Source organism: Lithobates pipiens, unplaced genomic scaffold (assembly GCF_037356315.1).
Source record: "Lithobates pipiens isolate NorthernLeopardFrog02 unplaced genomic scaffold, aLitPip1_a1.2 Scaffold_19, whole genome shotgun sequence".
In the NCBI taxonomy this organism is placed as follows: Eukaryota; Metazoa; Chordata; class Amphibia; order Anura; family Ranidae; genus Lithobates; species Lithobates pipiens.
This window is the reverse complement of record NW_027507764.1, coordinates 546,189,702-546,206,279: the sequence shown is the minus strand read 5'-3', so window position 1 is coordinate 546,206,279 and position 16,578 is coordinate 546,189,702. Positions and strand designations below refer to the sequence as shown.

General features: G+C 43.0%; 1 protein-coding gene across 1 annotated transcript in view; it reads left to right on the top strand.

Annotated features, from left to right (window-relative positions):
• Nucleotides 1-4,386, top strand: part of SAMD12 (sterile alpha motif domain containing 12) — a 927,470-nt gene extending 923,084 nt beyond the window's left edge. Inside the window, exon 5 of the mRNA XM_077493250.1 lies at nt 1,749-4,386. Coding sequence (XP_077349376.1) covers nt 1,749-1,771 — 23 coding nt within the window. The 3' untranslated portion in view covers nt 1,772-4,386. The remainder of the gene's footprint in view (nt 1-1,748) is intronic.
• Nucleotides 4,387-16,578: the final 12,192 nt, after the last annotated feature.

The following is a 16,578-nucleotide window of genomic DNA, read 5'->3' as shown; positions in this document are numbered from 1 at the left end:
TGGCTGTTGCTTAGTTATTTTAATTATATTCCAGTATACAGTTTCCTTTGCATACGATAATGTGATTAGGCTCTCAACTGATCTGGTGTGCTATATATTATGTGTGAGTTTTCAATAAAGGGAGTTCCAATTTGCATTTAAGCTAGTGCCGTATAGTCTTGGATGGTCAGCTATAAAATCTGGTTCCTGGCTCCAGACTGGAGGAAGCTATATCTTGACGGAACCACTCAAGCAGGGCACTAGATGGTTCCCTCACAAACTGATTCATAGCTACTGCTTGTCTCAGCTGTGAGCACTTTTACAAAACCAGCAATGGCAAGAGGAATACAGCAGGAGGGGAGGGAAGCAAGTTGTAACCTCATAACTAGGGTTAGAAAACACTTGGAACCAGGAGGCAAAGTGCCACATGTACTTTAAAAGGGGTTGTAAACCTCTGTGTTTTTTCACCTTAATGCATCCTATGCATTAAGGTGAAAAAACACCTGGCAGTGACCCACCCCCGTTCTACTTACCTGAGCCTTGGAACTTGCCCCGGCGGGGACATGCTGCCTGTCTGCCCGGGGTTCTCGGCTCTTGATTGGATAGATTGATAGCAGCGCAGCCATTGGCTCCCACTGCTGTCAATCAAATCCAATGATGCATGCGCCAGGGGGGCGGGGGTGAGTCACACATTCGGTGGCTATGGGCATGAATGCTGGACTCGGGAGCATGCCCGCAAGGTAACCCCCTAGGGAGAGCGCTTCTCCTAGGGGGTTATCTGATATGAGGAGTGTAAAGATAGGTCCTTGCTCTGTTAGGTGCTCGATTTCCCTCTTCCTATCTCGCCTAGGCCGTGGTCTGGATAAACTTGGGAGTCCCATTCACCGGTGAGATAATCAAGGCACATACACGAGATGTACGTGAATAATGATTACGATTTAATGTTTTGAATACAACAGGTTATATGCTGAAACAGTTGGGGTGGCGCCCTGTGGAGTAGCCAATCAGGGATCCGCTCGTAGCTATACACCAAACTTTTCCTAGTAACAGGTTTATTGACAGAACTAGCAAAATAAGCAGAAATTGTCTTCATGGCAAAGCACGTCATTAACCTTCACACGAGATAAGAATAAGACTACGATATTCAACAACATTGTGCTAATAGTCTGTGGTCCAGACGTTCTAGGTCACAGATGCAGTTAAGAGAATATAAGATAGTTGCATATCTTGGCTTTCTCTGTACAAACTCTCGCGGCCAAGGGCATTCTAAGAAAACAGCATATTTTCCAAATAGCAAGCATCTATGTCTTAGTAGTTAGAATTCTAGCTTGGTCATACAAAGTCTAAAATGGATGACAGTATAACAAAATGGAGACTTGTTAATCCTTATAAGGAGGAACTGGGAGAAACGCCAGGGGACCCCAGAAGACGAAGTTCGGGGTCACTCTGTGCAAAACGAGCTGCACAGTGGAGGTAAGTATGATATGTTTGTTATTGTTTAAAAAAAAATTAACCCTCACAATCACTTTAACCCTTAGGAGACAGAACTATATATAAAAAAAAAGAATTATAGATTCTCTTTAATGCCCAGTCAAATTTAGTAGCCTACACGTTCTGTATTTATAAAAAAAATAAAAAAAATAATGTAATGTGCTGCAATATTTTGTGCCTTTTATATTTGCCTGGAGTTCAGCTGTAAATGTGTCTTTCTGATCTCAGATGGTTGGGAGGTGTCCATTATGTAATACGGGATTATTCTGTCATTACAGGCTCCACTGAAATGTCTCCGTAATAGAACATCATCAGAGTGAAGGCCAATCCGCCCTTCTGAAAGCGACAGCAAGCTTCCACATCACTTCCACAAGAATATTTTCTACCAGATGTCATTGAGAGAAAAACTGCCGAGGGTCGTTAAGCTGAGATTTTTTGCTGCCTGTTACATTGTGCTTAAATGCTCTGCCTGTTATTATGATCTCTCTCCGCCTATATAGCATCACTCGCTGGTGTTCCACTGTGATTAATATGTTGTCAGTTGACACTATGCTACATACACAGACACATGTCTATCTAAGACTAGCCATACACAGTAAAATTGCCATTGATCAAGCCGAGAAAACTGGCTATAGACATATGAAGGTGAGGATTCAACCTGCTGAGCGGACTGTCACTGGCATGTACCCTTAGATTGCCCCAAGCATGCAAGTTTATCCAGCAAGGAGGAGGAATAACAATCTAGCAGGAAGAAGTAGCAGACACCTCATATCATTTTATGAAAACAATAGTTATCTGACAAGGTTTTCAAATCTTTGTCCTCCTCGGGATCAATTTTCTGTAGTGATGTCTGCAGTAATGCCATAGACTTGACATTGCCCAATTGAAAGCCATAATCTATCATCTTAACCAATAATTATACAATGGGCGGGTCAGCCGAAAACACTTCCCTTTAGTCTGGCTGTCAATCAAAAACGTACAATATAAGGCCATCTTAAAGGTATACTCCTCCTTTTAAAAAGTATATACCCCCCCACGCCTTGCTCCCTCCTCAAACTGATTCCCCTACCCCCCTTTTACCAGAATGTTGGGATGCTTCTCCCTGCAGGATCCAGGGTCTTTTTTATTTTTAATAGAGCTACGTTTTCCATTTACAGGGATTGATCCCCTCTGCCATTACAGATCATGCTAGCAGCAGGACAGTGACATCACTGCACTTGCAGTTCATTGTTTACTCCCTCCAGCCCCATACTAAGTTGTCCATATCACTGTACAGACCTTGGGCTGGGAGGAAACAATGCAAGCGACTGCACTTGGGAGGCACTGTTTGAGTTTGCAATGCACTGCAGGCTTGAGTGCAAAAATTTTATAAATGCACATTTTTTATTTTATTAAGGAGGGCCTTCACTGAAACCCCCCTTTCTTATATGTTATGCTGGGTTGACCTTGATTCGCATACTCACCTGCCTAGCAAATCCAGCATTGTCCTGCTGTGAGTCTTTGCACTAATGCCACAAGCCAGGCCTGGCACCGCCACCCTCTTCTTTCCTAGGGAGCACCGGCTGTCTCTCAGTTTCTTGCAGCTGGCCCCTGATAATGCGCTATAAGTCCACCCATCAGTCTCCTGGGAAATATAGCATGGATATCCTTGGAGGTTGTGGAAGCAGGAACATATCATTATAGCCTAAGCAACACTGGTGGCCGGGAGCAGAGCCTGGAGAAAGGAGGAGGGCATAGATTAATTTAGGGGTGTAAAGGACCGTTTAACGTGGGTGAATTTATTACATTTTTGCAAAAGGTGGATGTGTCTTTAAAGGCAAATTGCAGCCATATTCCTTTTATTTCTGACTGTGGGGAGCAAATGCTCATTCCTCCCTGGGTGGTTATCTGCTACATATGGATACGCGGTGATATAAGGTTTGAACGGAAACCAGTAGCTATAATGTATACTGGACAGCTTTTGGCACTGACTGGGGGTCCTGCTATAAACAATGTCGGAATGTTGACAAATCTCTATTCAAGTCCAACATGTCTTATTAGTTCTTGCTGGGGATGGCAAATGCCCCCCGACCTAGTCCTTCACTAGTGATTTCTTGTATATGGAGATGTGATTAAAGTCATAAAAAGGGAGCAGATAGATAATGGCAAACAGGTGCCACTGACTGTGGGTTCTAATCAATGTCTTTTTGATGAAGAATCTCTATTCATGTAAAACATATCTTATTAGTGCTTGTCCAGGTGCAAATGCCCCCAGCCCAGTCCTCCCCTAATGCTTTATTATATATGGAGGCAATGTGATTGAAGTTGTAAATGGGGTACAGATAGTTACTATATAATGGCCAATAAGTGGCACTGATTGTGGGTCTCTCGCTAATCAACATCATAATGTTGAAGAATCGCTATTCAAGTCCAACTTATCCTATTAGTGCTAACCCGGGGGGAATGTCCCCCACTCCATTCCTCACCTGGGGCTTTCATATATATGGAGATGATATGATCAAAGTCATAAATGGGGAGTAAGTAGATGTTGATGAATCTATTCAAGTCCGATATATCTTATTAGTTTCTGCCTAGGGCAAATGTCTCCCAGCCCAGACCTCCCCAAGTGATTTCTTATGGAGACACTGTGCTTGAAGGTATAAACAGGGAACAGATGGCTATATTATGGCCATCATGGTCACTGACTGTGAGTCCCGCTACAATTAGAGTCTGAATGTTAACAGGGACACCAGTCAAACATATCTCATTAGTACTGGCCTGGGGGAAAAGGGGCAATTGCCCTCTTGCCCCCATACCCCACTCAGTTGTTCCCTGATGGTTTCTTTTATATTAAGTGTGGATTGATCATCCAAAATTGGACCTCTTCTGTTTAGTCTAACACAAGCTATAAATAATAAATACCATAGTACAATTTTACTATACTTGTATTATATGATATACTCGATATGGTGCTTGAAATGGACGCCAGTGGGAAATCTGGAGCAGTTGGAGGAGACCTTGCGAAAGCCGAGAGCCGCTGGTAATAATAGCGTCTACATTTTGCCTCTTGAATTCCTCTTCATATCTTCAGTGCTGGATTCATATTTGGTTAGACATGATCACAGAGTCCTGCTACTGATCAAAATGTCAATTTTACAGCACCAAAATGTTTCTTATTGTTATGTTTTTTATTTTGACACAAGTGAATAGAAACATACGTCAGGGGGTTTCTGTAACCTTCCTTTGTGAAGCCTTCACATTGACAATTCAATTATGTATTCCTTCAAAAGTCAGTAAACATGTTCAGCTAGTGCAATTGCTTTAAATCTATCTTTATATTGAGGTGCAACATGCCAGCTGAAATTAGGCTTGCACTGGGAGTACCAGCTTTATGAGAGGAAGGTCAGAAAATAAATATTTTAAGGGTTCTCAGCAAAGCTCTGCAAGATTCCATCATGTTTCTCAGCTTTATAAACTTGGGTGAGTAAATTCCTCAGATAAGGGGGTACAAAGTGGGAGGGTCTGTCTGCTGCTATCACATGGCCAGTCCAGGTGTTATAAAATAATATGTCCCTTGTAGAGGTTACCAATCTTGTACACTGTGGTTGATATAAATTTGGAAAAGGCCTCCACCATTTTGGACTGTTGTCCGAAATGTAGATGATTTGGAGGCTGATCTCATTTTGAAAATGCTAGTTGCCCTGCTGGCTATAATTTCAAAATCTTTGAGACACTGGCCAGTAGCAGTTGTGGAAATCGGAAAAGTTACAGTTCCTTGAAAAATTATTCATACCCCTTGACATTTTCCACATGTATTTTATTTGGATTTTATATGACAGGCCAACACAAAGTGGCACATAATTGTGGAGTGGAAGGAAAATGATAAATGGTTTTCACATTTTTTTACAAATACTGTATTTGCTGGCGTATAAGACTACCTTTTACACTTAAAAAAAATGCCCAAAAATTGGGGGTCGTCTTATACGCCGGGTATACAGGTATACAATGCTGCCCGATGGATGTCAGCCCCCAAATGTCTGCTAATACTGTATGTGGCTTCAGCAACAAACAGTATACGCCGTTGAGCCAATCCCGGTGAGCGATGTATTCTATTAATGAATACAGAGCCTGGTTGGATTGGAGTAACAACCACTGCCAATCCGAGCAGGCTACATAGAGTAGCCTGCTCGGATTGGCTTTGAGAGAGAGAGAGAGAGAGAGAGAGAGGCAAGGGCTGATGATGCTACAGCCTCTGCCAATCCAAGCAGGCGTTTTATTCATTAAAATAATACACCTCTCACCATACTTCCCTGGGTAAATCCATTCACTGATCTCCAACTACTATACATCCTGCTATTTGCCTTTGAGGTCTCAGGCACCCAAGAGGGACAGGTAAATCTGGGACATATGACAGGGGGGTTATTAAATGCATTTTGGTGGACAATTCCCATAGAATGTAACCCAAAAGTGGTATAGGTGTGGTTAGTGAAAAATTCTACTTTCCAGAGTTGTGGCATTCAATAGATCTCTGTTTGTGTTATTATTGTTTGATTTACTTTATGACATATCACAGCATGGCGGATGAGTAGTTGGCATTCTTGCTTTGTATTTTTTAATCGTTCTAATGTTTTTTTAAAATGGTGTTGCCTTAGAAGGGGGGTAGTCTTAAGCCCCATACACACGGTCGGACTTGTACAAACTTTTCCGTGGACTTTTGTACAAAGTGTGTTGTCCACAAGTTTGTATTGCATACACACGGTCGGACTTTTTGACAACAAACACGAACGTGGTGACGTCACAACGTACGGACGCCACTTCAAAAGAGGACGTTCAATGACTCCAGCGCCACCTTTGGTCAACTTCTGTATTGTAGTCTGATCGTTTGCAATGGTTCTGAGCATGCGTGTTTGTACCTTGTACAAAAGTCCGATGCTTTTGCATACACACGGTCGGACTTTGCTCCATCGGACTTCTGTTGTCAAAAAGTTTGTCCGTTCGCAGAGCCAACAAAAGTCCGATGAAAACAGAAAAAGTTTGTCCGATGGAGCGTACACACAGTCGGATGTTGCTCCAAAACAGCTAATTTGCATGTTTGTTGTCAAAAAGTCCGACCGTGTGTACGGGCCTTTATACCACGAGTATTGTCCAAAACCTATGTTTTCACTTGAAAAATAGGGGGTCGTCTTATACGCCCAGTCGTCTTATACGCCGGTAAATACGGTAAATATGTGAAAAGTGTGGCGTGCATTTGTATTCAGGTTCTTTAACATACCTCTGAGGGCTTCACAGAACAGCTGTATTTATAATGAGATTATATTACACACAGGTAGACTCTATTTGCTAATTAGGTGTCTTCCGAAGGCAATAGGTTCCACTAGATTTTAGTTAGGGGTATCAGAGTAAAGGGGGCTGAATTAAAATGCACACCACACTTTTCGGTTATTTATTTGTAGAACATTTTGAAAACCATTTATCATTTTCCTTCCGTTTCACAATTATGTGCCACTTTGTGTTGGTCTATCACATAAAATCCCAATAAAATACATTTACGTTTTTGGATGTCACATGACAAAATGTAAAATTTCAAGGGTTATGAATATTGAAGTCGTGATGCCAACATGGCAGCATACATATGATATAGCTCCGCCATTATATCTACCCACAGGACCTCTGACTGAGAGCTACCGCCTCCATTCTCCTTTTTGTTCTCAAAGATCAACACGTACAGACCGCTACACTCAGGATAAGCCCCTACCTGCCAACTATGTCAGAATCCGTCTGGGTTCCAGCCTCTACCAGCACGCAGTCCCACATCTTAGGCTGCTAAACGTACCAACAAGATGGGGAATCCCTTCTGGTGGTCTTTTGGGCCAGAGGTATTCTCTAATCAGAGACAATATCCCTCTTGTGGCATGCCTGCTGTCTGGCCTGGATCCAGCAGCTGGGACTGCATGATGTTTTCTCTCCTATGGAACTCATTCCAGGTCTGTCAATTTCTATAAAACATTTTTTTCTTTTTCTTACGCTCATGTCTCTAAAGACCCTATACACACTGTGCAGCTTTTGTTGTCTGATTTCCTTTATATTTGCTGGGACTATGTACTGCAGGGGCCTACCTGATTGCACACAAATTAAGGCTCTTATGCCTTATTCACATGGTTCGATTGTTGGAAGGGGTCTGTCTGTTGACAGACTGTGGTTCGAAATTCTTACCGTTAGTAAGCTCCTTTTGACAATCGTTGTCCAATTTTTCCGCCAAACAATGTTGGATGACAGGCTAGTACATTTTTGACAGCTCCACATCAGATTTTCTGATGGTCAGTACACAAGTCCGTTACACAAAAGTCAAAAGTACAAACACGCATGCTCGGAATCAATGCTCACCAAACACAAAATTAGCAGAAGGGGCCAAAATGGTGATGGAATTCCTCGTAGTACATCACTATGTTCGTGTTTGTGGCATGACAATTTGCATAACGTTAGTATGCAAGACAAGATCCTGGCTCATGTCCTTTTGACAAAAATCAAATGCCCAAAAATCGTACCATGTGTACGAGGCTTTAAGGTTTGACCTAATGTTGTGTAGTTTTGGTAAATCTGAGGGAAAAAATCTGCAGATGATTGTATGATGTGTAGCTAGCTTAAAAGTGTCCTTTTGTGTGGATGGGCATTGGCTTCACTCCAATTGTACTAACCATTTGTTGATTAGAACAGAGGCGGGGGAGGACTGAGTCTCTCTCTCTCAGGTCCTCTTTTTAAAAGACACAAATGGGCAGACAATGGATGCCTTTGCAATTCAGGCACCCAGAGAGACAGTATCTCATTCTGAAGAACAGTCAATGACAGGTAAGTCTTGCTATTCTAGTAATGTGGATAGAAGGGAGGGGGAACAAGGAAAAATGTATTACTAGGGAATGGGGGGGGGGGGGAGAATTTGGCCAGATTCCTTTTTTTTTATGGTTTCTCTTTGCCAAAAAAATAAAATTTAAAAAAGGGGGTATATATGTATTTTTCCCCCCTCTCTCGCTTCCCTTATTTCTCTCTGTTGCCATGCAGTCCCCCTTGCAGCTTTTGGTTCTTCTGCTAGCATAAGCCTAACACCACATAACCAAGACCACCGCAATACCAGGTAAGGGGCCACCTTTGAGTAAGTAAGATGTGGGAAAAAGAGTGCGTTATGCCCTGATGAGTGTGCCTTCTTGTCTATTGCAGCCCTGGCAGACCCCAGTACAAAGGGCGCAAAGGTATGCTTAACAGAAAGCACACAGCTTCTTCTCTGAGGTCTCAGCACCCGAAAGGCAAATGTTGGTCATGTGAAGATGACCCTATACCAGGAAAGCTACTTTGCAGCAACTGCTTCAGGCAGCTTGCCAGAGAGACCATGCGTACGAGAGTCAGCAGGTGTCAACCTTGCTCAAGAAAGTAGTCTGCAACTCCCTGGCAGAATTTTCCGGTCATCTCGGACAACCAGGGACAGAAGCGAATGTACAGAGTGGGCCCTGCACCAGGTCTAAACCAAGCCATTTAACCCTCTCTAACTAGAGGGGTACTATGCACTTCAGGGGTGACTCCAGCCCAGCGGATTAGGTGGGCTGATTCCCCAGACCCAGTATTACAGCCAACCTTCCAGGCAGAGAGAGAAGATACCACCTCCTCCTCGGCAGAGGATCCTGAAGGTTCAGGCTTTGATTTTGGGATGATACCACCATTCATTAAGGTAGTAAAAGCTGCACTGGAATAGGAGGATCCAGAACCTCCTCCAAAGAAGGAGAAAACGTATTACCATACACCACACAATCTGATTTTAAATTGTGTGGCAATCACTGCACAACACCCATTAGGTGCCTTTATCTTTCCAGGGCACCCCAAATGCGATGCGATTCTGCTGTGATTGTCACATGGGAGAATGCGCCTTTTAAAAACATTGTGCGAAGCTGGTTGCCCCTAAATAGGAGCAGGAGCTTTTTGCATGCGTAGGGCAGCCAAGTGAATGGGCCGCCCCCTCTAGTGATATATCCTTCAAAGAGCGGGCCACGGCCCCAATGTAGTGATATATTATATAGTGGGTAGATAATTAATTAGTAGTTATTATAATGATGGTGTAAGTACACTTCCGCAGCAACCCAATTCTTCTAGAGAGATGCACTTTATTGACTTCCAACACAGAACAAAGTCTTGCAATAGATGACAAAATCCAAAGAGTAAATATGACAATGCTAATAAATATACTAGCCTTCAGAGTACCATGTTTCCTAGACCTGTGCCTTCATATCGCACACAGAGAGAATAATCTGAACTTCATGTTATATCTCCTATACACTGAATGGTTGAGCAATTTGATTGGCTGTTTCCATTTAGGCCTTTGATTTGTTTCTGTCTTTCAGAGTGACAGACAATGACTCCTAGCCGTGAACAGCTGCAGTCATAAGCTGCCCTAATTTGCATTCTTGCATATTAACATTAACATAGCCCAGAGTCACTATCTGTCCCCTTTGATTGTAAGCTCTAATGAGCAGGGCCCTCTGATCCCTACTGTATTGATTTGTATTGTAAGTGTACTGTCTGCCCTCATATTGTAAAGCGCTGCGCAAACTGTTGGCGCTATATAAATCCTGAATAATAATAATATGTGGAATTGAGTTGGCTCGGACAACTCAACCGTTATCAACTGAAATCTGGCCTGGTCAATCTTGTACAGTTTGTGTACATATGTATAATAATAATATAAAATCCCACATAAATCTACCACCGTATTACAACACCCCCATGCGAGTTGCAACACATTGCGTGCAAATTGTGCTTTGAAAATCTCATAGCAAAAACACTTTTCCCCTCTACATGATAATATCAAATGCCTCTGAAAGTGACCTAAGCACAGATCGCTTTTCAGTGCAATAGCAGAGCCTGCTGCAAGTGTGAACAAGCCTTTGGGTTCCATAGGAGAAACAGGTAGCTACCTTTCCTCTTATGACAGAAATTAGAGGCCTGTTTCAGAAGGAATGAGAGAAAGGGGGAGAGAAAAGAGAAAATCCTCCTCAACCAATAGGTTTCAGAAGTTGTATCCTCTCATGGAGGAGGATGCGGCCCCTTTATCTAACCCACCAACTGTGGATGTGGCAGTCACCAGACTGGCCAAGAATGGGACATGTCTGATTGAAGACTATTCCTCCTTTCATGATATCCTTCATAGACACATTGACATGGACTGAAGAAATTTTTACTTTACGGCAGGTGGTGCTTATAAGCCCACTGTTGCTTTAACACCATGCGAGTATGCGATCAAAAACCAGCTGCCTAGAGAAAAAATCATTAAGGCTCTTGAAGAGATAAAAATCTTGCCGGACTTTGTAGGTGAGGTAGCTGTAATTATCATTTGATGGTCCTCCAGAGCCATGCTCAGCTCAGTCACAGCCAAAAGAGTTTCTTTGCCATTTCAGAAACTCCCCAAAATCAGGAAGAAGTTCCAACAGGCATTGGCTGCAACGGTGATGCCAGCATCTCAGTGCATGAGTCTTCTCAGGACAATGGCTTCATGTATGCTGATGATCCCCTGGGCTCACTGGAAACTGAGTTCTCCAACAAGGCTTCCTGATGCAGTAGAAGAGAGTTTGTCTAGCCCAGCCAATCAGGATCACCAGCCGGATGTGCCAGTGTCTCTGGTGGTAGACAAAACAAATGCTAAACAGCATTGTCAATTAGGGCCGCAGCCAAGGATCATTTTACCACAAAAACAACAGCGCAGCAGGGTGGGGCGCCACCTGCGAACAACTCAAGATACAGGGCAGAGGGGAATTTCCCACTCAGGCCCTAGTTTCCAATATTCTGTAACTTCGAGCAGCATTCACGGCGTTAACCACCTTGCTGCCTCACATACAGGGTCTCCCAGTCCTGCTCCATGTGGACAAGACCTTATTCCATGTTCTTCCCAGACATGGTTGTGCTGAGACCATTGGATTACTTTGTCCCTAAAGTGGCATCGATATTTAATCTCTCCAGTGAATGAGTGCTTCCAGTCTTCCCAGCGGAATCAGATGCTGATCTGCACGAGTTGGATTTTCCAAAAGTTCTGAAAGCCTATCTCCAGGCTACTTCTACACTCAGGCGTTCTGACAGACTTTTCATCATACCTACTGGAAAATTTAAAGGGAAAGAGGCGCCCGCAGAACCATCTTGACCTGGATAGTAAAAACTATTCACAGAGCATATAGGGCAGCCAGGAAGGATCCTCCAGAAGTGGTTAGGGTTTGCCGGGAATGGAGGGAAGACGAGTCATAGGAGGGCCAATGAGAGCTGCAGGGCTGCAGAGCTTGAACTGTGCCTCTGTGTGTAGGTGTAAATCCATGAATTAAACAAGCAGCAGCTTCAGCTGCCTACAGATAAAATGGCTGCGGCCAGACTTAGTGGAGGGAGATTTCTGCAGCATATTTGGCAAGTACAGAATCACAGTATATATATAATAATATGCAAAGTGGTTGGAGGGAAGCTTCAGAATGGCAAAGATGTTTTTATTACAAATCATGGGAGCAGACTGCAGTTCCTCTTTAACCTCTCTGGCGGTATTCCCGAGTTTGGCTTGGGGTGGAATTTCAGAACCAAAAGCGGGAACCGCTCGTCCTCCGCTCAATGTATCACAGAGCCGAGCTCCATTCCCTGCGAGTGTTGCGACGCACTGGGATGGAGAGCGGCGCCAAATTAAAAAAGTGAAACACACACATTACATACAGTATAATGTAATCTTACAGATTACATTGCTGTATGAAATTATTTCACATCCCTGTTGTCCCTAGTGGTCTGCCCAGTGCCCTGCATGTAGTTTTATATTATAAAAACTGTTCTTTATGCCTGGAAACTGGAGATTGTCCATAGCAACCAAAACGGTCCCTTTACATCAAAAGTGGTTTTAGACCAGCTAGAAAACATCGATAATAAATTAGAATAACTTGCAGAATTGAGCGATAGTGAATTGTGGGGAGATCCGTCATCAAATACTGAAAGTAATGACAGTGACAATTCTGCAACTGAGCAAATTTCAGTGTTTTTGATTTGATTACATTATGTGATAATCTTTTTTATTATTATTATTATTATATTATTATTTGGTATAATTATTTATAGTTATTTATTATGTTTTAATTTACGATTTTGTTTTTAACATTTTTTTCCTACCTGGGATGTCTACTAGACTCTGGTTTGGACAAATTTAAATGAGTTATTCCTAATGCCGCGTACACACGAGCGGACTTTTCAACATCCAAAGTCCGACGGACTGAGTCCGTCAGACTATTCAATCGTGTGTGGGCTGCAACGGACTTTTGACTCGCCAAAGTCCGAAGGACTTTAGAATATGGAACATGCTTCAAATTTTCCCGACGGAACTCCGCCGGACCCGGGTCCCTTCGAAAACTCCGCTCGTGTGTATGCTATTCCGACGGACTAAAACCGACGCTAGGGCAGCTATTGGCTACTGGCTATGAACTTCCGTATTCGAATACAGTCGTACGTCATCACGTTCGAATCCGTCGGAGTTTAGTGTGATTGTGTGTGGCCAAGTCCGCTCCGCCGAAAAGTCCGTCAGAACTCCGTCGGAACTCCGGCAGAACTCCGACGGAACTCCTTCGGAAGTCTGTCGGACATAAGTCCTCTCGTGTGTACGGGGCTTTAGAATTACAGGACTACAATATAAAACACCAAATTTCCATGCAAAATAATTGTACCGCTTTAAGCATGTAATAATCATACTGCCAGGGAGGTTAAGTAATCATTCTAAATGGAGCACGTTTTACTAGACCATAACCTTGCTTTTTTTCATGTCCAACCAAAGACCAAAATGAAATCACATGAATTCTTTTTACTAGAACTCACTTTCCTTAACAATCTGTTATGCGCTGTATATTAAGCTGCTAATTTTAACTACAGTATGTGAAACGCCTGCTGTTGTAAGTTTAAATGAGCCCATCTTCTACATTGAATAGATGTGCCTAGGTACACACAAACAAACAACCAAATGAAACACATTTTTGGAGAAGTGTCAAAAGCTGCAACTCACGCTGACAAATCCAGGTGTGAAAAGCACCATGTTATCGTCTGTGTATTCACACCGGCTAAAAATGATAAAGAAATCACACACTTTTATATATAACTACTTCACAGTGTGGCAAGGTCATTCCCTATAGCAATCACCAGGTCCATTAAAGTCTTCATAATTTGCTCGGGTAATAAACACTGCTGTCGGTAATGGACTCCTTAGGGTGAGCGACAGATATTTATTTAAGGGGAAAAGATGGTGCATTTTTAGTAAGTACACATTTTGAGTTATTGTATTAATATTTAGCTATAAATCTATTTTTGAGAAGATTTCACATTTTTGTTTAGCCTGCTGTTTCCTATTTTGATTAATATATTTCACTTACAGATTTGTAAATGCTCCCTCTAGTGGCCATCTGTATATAGGGCAAGGGGTAAACTTTGTCACTGGGGTGAAGGTGGCATACTTTTTCAGGTATTACATACAAAAACCTAGAGGTACTGGAACAGCCAAATGCTAGTTATTGTGCCTGATAAAACTAGAATTAATGGCAGCCGGGTGCATCAGTCGCTGGCACTGCATTCGAAGGCAGTACGGGAAAACATGCGATTCTGCACTGCTGATTTTATTGCTTCAATATTGTGGCTTTACTAACCCAGAGCTCCCAAACCTGGGAACTCAAGCACTATATATAAGAAGGCAGTTGTAGGTGGAGTGCCCCTTTATTAGAAAGGTGTTTTCCTGGTGCTTCCATGGCAGCATACACATGGTTGGTTGCTCTGCTCCCAACCAACCCACAGGGCCACTTTAACTCTTATAAAAGAAAAAGTCAGCCCCCCACACGTCATTCTTGTAACTAGACTCAAAGGTTAAAGCGGGAGTCCTCCGCGACTCCGCGTTTTTTTTTCTTTAAAAGCCAGCAGCTACAAATACTGCAGCTGCTGACTTTTAAAATAGTGACACTTACCTGTCCAGCGCGCCCGCGATGTCGGCACCCGAAGCCGATTTCTCGATCGTCTCTCGGGTGCTGCCGTCGCCATCTTGGGTATAGGAATCAGGAAGTGGAGCCTTTCGGCTTCATTTCCCAGTTCCCTTCTGCGCATGCGCGAGTCGCGCTGCGCAATAAGGACGGTCCCCGCTGCCTCTGGGATCTGTGTGTTTCCCAGCAGGCAACGGGGGACTTTCGGAAAGGGGCGTAATCTACGCCCCTTTCCGCAGAGAGCTATCACGGAAGTGGGTGCAGATACCTGTACTGTACAGGTACCTGCACCCCCCTCCCCCCTGAAAGGTGCCAATTGTGGCGCCGGAGGGGGGGAGGGTTCCGATGAGCGGAAGGTGCACTTTAGGGTGGACCTCCGCTTTAAGGATTATAGAAAGGGAGGGCGTATGCTGCCATAGATAGGCACCAGGAAAGGAAAATTACGGAAAGGTAAGTATTCAGTTTTCCGTTTTCCTGGCGCCTCCATGGCAGCATACACATGGTAAATAACTCACTCACAGGGAGGGCTACAAAATGATATAATTAAATTTGGTTTACAGAACTGCCAATCTGTAAAGCTCTTTTCCCGAAAGTAGGAGCGGCTGACTCCAGGCTATAGTGATTGCTGAAAGCCTGAGGACTACTTCAGTTGATGATTTTTACATCTTTCTCTTCCTTGCTAAATGTTGGTGTAAAGTGGTGGGTGAGAGACAGGAAACATTAAAAGAAGAAAAGAGTTACAAAAGGGAACAGCTGCTTTCAGTGACTGATTTAAAGCATGCATGCAGACTATGCCATATATATACTGTATAAAACCATAAATTTAGCCTGTCTTTAGCTGCTAAAAGCTTATTAGCTATCATCAATGCAGGACAGGAAACTTGTACAGGACATAGCTTAGAACAGACCTCATATAAAAAAAATTATATACTGAAATTAAGCAAGGGCAAACAACTTTGGTACACTTACCCTAACCAAAAGCATTAAAAATATAACCTACAGAGTTTTCACCTATAGGTCTTCCTTTTCCAGTCTTCCTTAATCAAATAAATATATTGTTTTGGAGAATACAGGACAAAGCTTCCACAAAATCTGTTACATAGCTCACTATTGATATTTGCAGTTTTTTTTTTTCAATGGATGAGAACAGCTTAAAACAGCATTATATTATACTTTTATGTAAACCTGTTAGAGCTTGAAAAGTGTATAGGGTAATAATTTATTTATAGAGGGGTCACCTTGAGATGACTGCAATTACCCATGCTGGTCTTTAATTTCTGTATTCCCTAAAGGGCCCCTGGACTCCAGACCAGGCTGTACACAAGACTTCAATGTCTGCCTTAGTTAGTGCCATGGTCCACCCACAAAGAGCCACTAGATTTCAGGCTAAGGATGTACACTGGACCTCAACATGTGTCTTAGATGCCATTATGATCCAACCACAAAAAAGTCCCTGAATTCCAGGCAAAGGATGTACACTGGACATGAACTTTTGTCTTATTTGGTAAAATGACCTACCCACAAGGAGCCCCTGGATTTCTGGCAAAGGCTGTACACTAGACCTCATTTTCTGCCTTAGTTGACATTACGACCTAACTATAACGAGCCCACAGACTCCAGGTAAAGGCTGTACATTGGATCTCAGCTTCTGCCTTCATTGCAACTATGACTTACCCACATAGATTCCAGATAAAAACTTACACTGGACCTTGACATTTTCCTTAGCTAGCATTATGACCCTGGCTTCCAGGCAAAGTCTGTATACTAGACCTCAACTTCTGACTTAGTTGGCATCCTACCTATAAGAGACCAAATATTCCTGCCAAAGACTGTACACACTAAACCTTAACTTCTGCTTTCAATGGCAGTATGATCCACCCACAAAGAGCCCCCCGGATTCCAGAAGCTGTCCACTGGACCTTGACTTTTACCTTAGTTTGCACTATGACTCACCCACAAAGAGCCCCAAGTTTCCAAGCACAGGCAGTAAAATGCACCTTGACTTTTAAATTATTTTTTTATTTTCACCCACCCACAAAAAGCTTCTGGATTCCAGGCAAGGGCTGTACATAGAAGCTGTCTTAGGTGGCACTAATGCCGCGTAGACACGATTGGAATTACAGCC